This window comes from Peromyscus eremicus, chromosome 8a (genome assembly GCF_949786415.1).
Source record: "Peromyscus eremicus chromosome 8a, PerEre_H2_v1, whole genome shotgun sequence".
Lineage (NCBI taxonomy): Eukaryota > Metazoa > Chordata > Mammalia > Rodentia > Cricetidae > Peromyscus > Peromyscus eremicus.
Window position 1 is genome coordinate 68,753,582 of NC_081423.1, and position 7,534 is coordinate 68,761,115.

The 7,534-nt window shown below is 39.7% G+C and overlaps 1 protein-coding gene across 1 annotated transcript in view; it reads left to right on the plus strand.

Moving 5' to 3' along the window:
• Bcas3 (BCAS3 microtubule associated cell migration factor) overlaps positions 1-7,534 on the plus strand; it is a 109,321-nt gene that overhangs the window by 96,544 nt on the left and 5,243 nt on the right. Inside the window, 1 exon segment of the mRNA XM_059270704.1 lies at positions 5,297-5,408. Within this exon segment, the coding sequence (XP_059126687.1) occupies positions 5,297-5,408 (112 nt within the window).

Consider the following 7,534-nt stretch of genomic DNA (forward strand, 5'->3'; position numbering starts at 1 on the left):
AGTTTGAGGTCAGCCTGGTCTACAGATGGAGTTCCAGGACAGCCAGGGCTACACAGAGAAACCTTGTTTCATTATTTTGCAAGGAGGAAAAAAAAAAAGAAAAAAACAGACAAGACTACAGTTGATACCTTGTCAACTTGAAACACAACTTTTAAAGATATAACCTTTTCTTTTAGTTCATTCTCAAGATCTCAAATTAATATCACAAATATAAAATATTACAAAAAGTCCCATCATCTTTACCAGTTCAAACACCTTACAAGTTCAGTCCCTGTAAAAATCACAAGTCTCTTTTAAAAATTCAAAGTCTCCCAACTGTGGACTCCTATAAAATAACAGATAACCCAAATATTTCTTACTTTAAGAGGGAGGAACCTGGGCACAGTCATAATCTGAACCAAGCAAAGCCGAAATTGAACAGGGTAAATCACTCAGTGTCCAATATCTGGAATTTACTTAGGCTCTTATGGACTCCTCCAAAAGGGCTTGGGCAGTTTTTCTGGATCTGGGGCACTCCAGTGCTGCTGCTGCTCATCTTGGTGGTCATCCCACAGTACTAGCATCTCCAAAATGCTGGGAGCTCTTGCTGTAACCCCAATTTACTTTAACCATTTGCCTCTCCTAGGCCTTTTTCAGGGACTCCAGCCCTCCCACACAGTGCCAAGCCTCAGCTGTTCTCAGTGTGCTGACTCTAAGGAAACACTTCCCAGAACATTTCACTTCAGTGATGCTGGTCTCTTCTTAATCACCACTGATGATTTCTTCCCTCCACCCCACCACCATCAATTGTCCCAGTAAAGCAATGGTTTTACTTCAGTGGCTGTGATCTTTTATTAATCACAGCTGTTTATTTAGCTTGAGTTGACCAGAACCACAGATTCTGCACACTAATGGTCCAGTAGATTCTTCCCTCTGAACCTTCCCAAGGCCTCCATCATCTGCTCTGTTCTCAACACTCTAATCTTCCAAGCTCCTCCAGAGCAGCTTGCTGAGCTCTCAACAGTCAATGGCTATTTTAGCCCAAAGTTCCAAAGACTATCCACAATGCTCACCAAAACAACATGGTCAGGTCTGTCATAGCAACACCCTACTATCCTGGCATCAATTTCTGCCTTATTTAGGGTTTCTGTTGTAATGAAACACCATGACCAAAAGCAACTTGGGGAAGAAACAGTCTATTTGGCTTACTCTTTTACATGGTAGTCCATCATCAAAGGAAATCAGGACAGGAACTCAAAACATGGCTGGAACCTGGAGATAGGAGCTGATGTAGAGGCCATGGAGGAGTGCTGCTTGCTGGCTTGATCTTCATGGCTTCCTCTGTACCAGCCCAGGGATGACCCCACCCACAATGGCCTGGACCCTCCTCCATCAATCACTAATTAAGAAAATGCACTACAGGCTTGTCTACAGCCCAGTCTTATGGAGGCATTTTCTCAATTTGGGTTCCCTTTCTTTCAAATGACTCTAGCCTGTGTCTAGTTGACATAAAATTAGCCAGCACACAGAAGTTATAATGGTAATGCCTAGTTATTAAGGAGTATGTGAAAGAAAGTCTATGGGGGAATGAGTTGTAATTAGTTGTGGATTTGAGAATTTAGGCCTGAGTTTATGATATTTGATTATTCAGAGTTAAAAAGATTTGATAAGTATGGCTCTTTTTGTTTGACTAGTGTCATTTCCAACTATAGATTCATCTAAATGATCATGTTGGTGCTTTCTTATCTTCTATATTCATTATATTTTCAACATTCTCTCATCCTGGAATCCATGTTGTTTTGTGGTTTATAATTGCTTTTAAAGAAAGCTTTTTCATTAAAAGGAAAAAAAAAAACCCAGCCTTGATCTTTAAATAGCTGTAATCAACCTTTCTCACTGAAGTGAGTTGACTATATAAATTCCATTCCTTTGGCTATTGTAATACATGAAAATTAGGAATTTCCTCATAAAATATTAATAACTTCCTTTATGAACATGAGTCAGGTGTACAACAGCTAACAGATTGTTTGTATAAAAGTTTTGTTCGACACACTTGCTTTGTAACTTATTATAAAACACCTCACTTATGTAAGGGCTAGGTCAATTGAGCTGAATTACATCTATTTCTGTATTGATGATAGAAATTACAATCTACATTTATTGTTTATTTTGATATATGTGTTAAAAAACACCATTGGCCGGGCGGTGGTGGCACATGCCTTTAATCCCAGCACTCGGGAGGCAGAGCCAGGCGGATCTCTGTGAGTTCGAGGCCAGCCCGGGCTACCAAGTGAGTCCCAGGAAAGGCGCAAAGCTACACAGAGAAACCCTGTCTCGAAAAACCAAAAAAAAAAAAAACCCAAAACACCATTGGTTTGGCTCAATTCTGAGGTTTTACACACTCATTTTCTAATTCAGTTGTACCTTTTTTTTTTCCTGTGGACTCAGCCTTTCACTCGAAATGAACTCAGTTAAATTCTTGGGTTTCTAAATTTGTAGTAGGAATTTTCTGTTTGAAAGAATCAGATTAATCCTGAAGTGAAGTCATACCTCTGTTTCAGTGGCAAACACACAGTTAGGCATGCCAGTCTATCTGAGCTATGTAGAACCCAGACAACTATATAACTTTATTATGGCATTGTGTTCTGTGGTGCATGAGTGGTGTGTCGTAGTACAAAGCAAAGCTTGTTTTGCAGTATGGCAAGTTGTGGGACATGCAGACCCCGTGGTTTATGGAAAGCTTTCTCTTTAGCTGCCTTAGAGCAAAGCCTCTCTTGCTGTGTTCCACGCAGATGGGCAAGGCTTTTCAAAAGAGAGAATGCTGGGCATGCTTGCAAGCACTTGCTCACATCATGGGCAGGAAGATGTTGGCTGCCTCATGAATGTATGAATTAGTAAGAACTCTTAAAGGATTACTTTTTTTTTTTTTTTTTTTTTTTTTTACTAATGGTTAGGTGTTTTCCCAATATGTACATTGTTTATAGTGCTGACCTGTTAGTAGCATTGAAGTGAGGCTTCATGGTGTTTCCCACCTCTATGAGGATGTTGGAAAACAAAGTCTGTCCATGGGCCCGGGAAGCGCATGGGCCGGGAAGCAGTTGGATTATCTAGTGCGGTCATGGTCATGAGCACCTCACTGGAAATGAGTTTGCCCCTTCCTGTTATGTTTCATTGTTTGCTAAATTGTCCTCCCAGCAGCAGAAGATCTGATTAATTTGCATTTTGTTAGTTTTAGAAATTAAATATCGAGATTTTAGAAAGTTTTTTCTTATCTTCAGTTACTCTGAATATATGCAAGGTAATGCCTTCCACCATCCTGGTAGAATAGCAGTTCCGCCCATACCAGGGGTGGCTCAGTCCACTTTGTCCTCTGTGTCCCTGTGTTGCTGTCCCTGGCCGTCACTGAATTGTTTATTTCTACACATAGAGGGTTTTTGTTACAGTGAGACATTCTCTGATTTATTTTTGTGCTATGAAAATTAGTATATTTGTTTTTAAATTTTAATTTTTTTGTGTATTCGTGTGTACATAAGTAATGTTTGGACTTGCTTGTGGCCTAGGGTGTACGTAGGTGGAAGTCAGAGACAATTTGGGAGATAGATCTCTTCCACTCTCTGAACCGTGGGGATGGAGCCCAGGTTGTTAAGCCTTCTGGCAAGTGCCTTTACTTGCTGGGCCTGTATTTTTACTTTGTGAATGTTTGTGTTTGTGGTTGTATATGCCATAGAATGCTTGTGGAGGTCAGAGGACAACTTTAGATGCAGATATTTTCATAGTTTTTCTCACTTAAGAATAGGCTGCAGACACTGGATGGAGACAGAGTAGTTGGCTGTTTCCTTTTTAGACCTATGGCACTTTCCCAGTTAATTTTCAAATACAATAAAGACCATCAAAATTTAATAGCATTATGCTTTCAATAAAAATTATTAACTGGCCAGAAAAGTATATAGATCCTTAACTGTTCGTGTGTATTAAGGGATCTTTTAATTTTTGAGAGGGCTGGCTTAGAACTCCTTATATGTGAGAATTACAGGTATGTGCTGCCACACCTGACTTCAGCTGTGCAAAAAGTTTAATTTACTTTTAGTTTTTATTTTTGTGCATTGTGAGTTGAATCCTTGAAGACTGCTGTGTGTGGTATTTTAAAATTGCACTTTTTCATTTTTCTTCATTTTCAAAGCTCTGATGGTAAATTTATGTATACCTTGTATCTAGTGACCTTGATCAGTCCATGTATGAACCACAACAATTGTCTTTAATGTCCGGGGACATTACATGTATCTTTTCTCTTCACACTGTTGAGCTTTATACACACCCAACCAGGTTTGAAGCAAATAAAGGCAGCATTCTTTCCCATAAATTGTGTTTTCATTTATGCATAGAATCTACCTACCTTGATAAACTGAATCATTCACTTTCTGTCTAATTTTAGCATCACATTTCCAGTATTTTACATTTATATGCATTATCTACTAATTTTATTTGTTCGTTTTAAGCTATTTTAATCCTTTTTTAAAAAAATGTATTTATTTTTATTTTATTGATGTTTTGCCTACATGTATGTCTGTGTGAGGGTGTTGGATCCTGGAGTTACAGATAGTTGTGAGCTGCCATGTGTGTGTTCTGAATTGAACTCAGGTCCTCTGGAAGAGCAGCCAGTGCTCTTTACCTCCAAGCCATCTCTCCAGCCCCACTAGTCTCTTACTACACGTTTTTAGTATTGGTGGGCATGATCCCTTCTTAGTTCCTTTAATAAGATTAAGAAAATATTTCTTATAATGAACATGTTTACCAATTTGTTTATAAAATTGTAATCTTTTTCATTCCATTCCTTCTACGTCCTTCCCTGAACTGGAACTCACAGAGATATACCTGCCTCCCCAGTGTTGGGATTTTAGGCATGTACAACATATTTGGCCTCCAATGTTTTAATATATTTTTATTCTGCCTTCTGAGTGCCAGAATTAAAGGTTTGGCTCACCCAGCTTGGCCCGATGCTACGTTTTTAAAAATGAGTTGCCTTGGGTGGATTACTTTTATTTTGTGTTATAACCTTTTAATTTCTTTCTTCTTCATTTTTGTTTGTTTTTGTTTTTTGAGGCAGGGTTTCTCTGTGTAGCCCTGGCTGTCCTGGAACTCCCTCTGTAGACCAGGCAGGCCTCAAACTCACAGAGATCTGCTTGCCTCTCTCTCCCAAGTGCTGGGATGAAGGGGTGCGCCACCACTGCCCGGCTTGAATGAATTTCTTAATGCCATGTGCTAAGGACATGTGTGGTGTGCTCTCTTCTCTTTTCTTAAAGTCGTGTTTGTTTTTTAGGACAACACCACCGTACTGCTGCGTGGATCTGTATTCACTGCGTACTGGGGAAATGGTGAAGTCTATTCAGTTTAAAACACCTATTTATGATCTTCATTGTAATAAGCGGTAAGTAGTTTTCATATATTTATTTTCAAATTGTAATGTGCCTCCTTGACATGTGGAACACTACCAATTTTGTGACTTCAAGTCATTGGAAAAAATTTTAATTTCTTTCCAGTCAAAAAGTTAAGGAATGCTTTCCAGCCTCCTGACCTAACCATGAGTAGTGAGATATGAATGGAATTTACCTAACAAAATGGAGGAGCACAGGCAGTATCTGTGAGAATACAGGAAAGCCAGGTATTGGAATGGTATGCGTCTCTCTGTTTTCAGTGCTGAGCATCAAGCCTGGCTTGTTGCATAAGTTGCTAGGCAAGCATCTGACCATTAAACTTCAGTCTAAGACCTTGAGTATTATTTTGGAATAATATTTGGTTGGAGGACTTATTGGGCTGTCCCCAGACTCTCATTTTACACTATTTTGATGCAAAGTCTCAACAAGTTTCCCAGGCCGGCTTTGACCTTGTTATCCTCCTGGCTCAGCCTCCCCAGTGTTGGGATTTTAGCCATGTACACCATATTTGGCTGTAGCTAGAATTTTCCTGCTTGGCCCACAGTCAGGACAAATCTCTGACACCCGCCAGTCCCACAGCCGCTCAGACCCAACCAAGTAAACACAAAGACTTATATTGCTTACAAACTGTATGGCTGTGACAGGCTTCTTGCTAACTGTTCTTATATCTTAAATTAACCCATTTCTATAAATCTATACCTTGCCACGTGGCTTGTGGCTTACCAGCATCTTCACATGCTGCTTGTTATGGCAGCGGCTATCTCCCTGACTCAGCCTTCCACTTCCCAGAATTCTCTTTTCTCCTTGTCCCGCCTATACTTCCTGCCTGGCCACTGGCCAATCAGTGTTTTATTTATTGACCAATCAGAGCATTTGACATACAGACCATCCCACAAAGCATTTGGCCTTCAATGTTTTTGTATATTTTTAATCCTTCACATTTCACAACAGAGTTACAAACAGGGATTAGATCCATTTTCCTTCTTTCAAATTGTGGGAAGATATTCAAGTGTAGATAAAGCGACCTGAATTCTAGTGGTAATGACATGTTAACTACGGCTCTTAGAGAAGGAAGACTTGGGAATTTTGTCTGTGCACCACTTTGCTTGCACAGGAGAGGAAGCTGAATAGGATGTTAAATATCTTGATTGATTCTTGGGTACAAGGTGTAAATCTTCTGCCCCCAAGAACAAACACATGAGGCAGGGAACGGGCTCTGTGAGCAGAGGTTCCTGCTGGGCAACAAGCATTAGGACTTAATTCTGATTCTCAGAACCCAGGGAATAGCTCGAGGTGGCTGTCACCCCAGGACTCCTAAGGCAAGGTTGGAGGTAGGACCAGATCCTGGAAACTCAGGGGCCAGCTAGCCTGGAATACATGGTGCCTCTAATGACATCTGAGGTTGTCCTCTGATCTTCACATGTATCCACACACATGTTGTGATATATGCATGCCAACCCACAGTCATACAAATGAAAATGAATAAATACACACATACACACACACACACACACACACACACACACACACACACACACGCACAAAATCTAAAAGGGCAATAATGCATGAGACATGAGAAATTCTTTTGTGTGTTAGAGGCCCTAAATTCAATTCTTACCACTGAAAACAAGAGGGACAATTACTTGTGGACTTGGTACTAGTAGGTAAATTCAAATTCAAGGACAACACACTGCGAGTTGTGAGAGGCAGAAGAAACACTTAATGAACCAGTGCCATTATAATGAGTCCACCTCACTTCATAGAAAACTGTGTGTGGAATGCTTTGCATCCAATAGATAATATAGTTTACCCAGAAAACTGCCCATCCTGTCTCAAATAGACTTATTAAAAAGCAACATTAGCACATTCTAAATAGAAGACTTTCAGATTACACTTTCTTTACATTATAAATCCACAATAATCCACACAAAGTAGCAACAAAACTTTTTTGTTTAAATAGTTTTCAGAGCTTAAGTTAGAGAGGACATCAAAGTTAGTAATTATATAGCTTTTAAAAATTAATACCAAAATGTGTGTGTTTTAGAAGTTTAAGAGCTTCATAGAAATGCTTCTGGTTGCCCCAAGATGCACATGGTCGGCTGTATCTGAACCTGCCTTTCTTC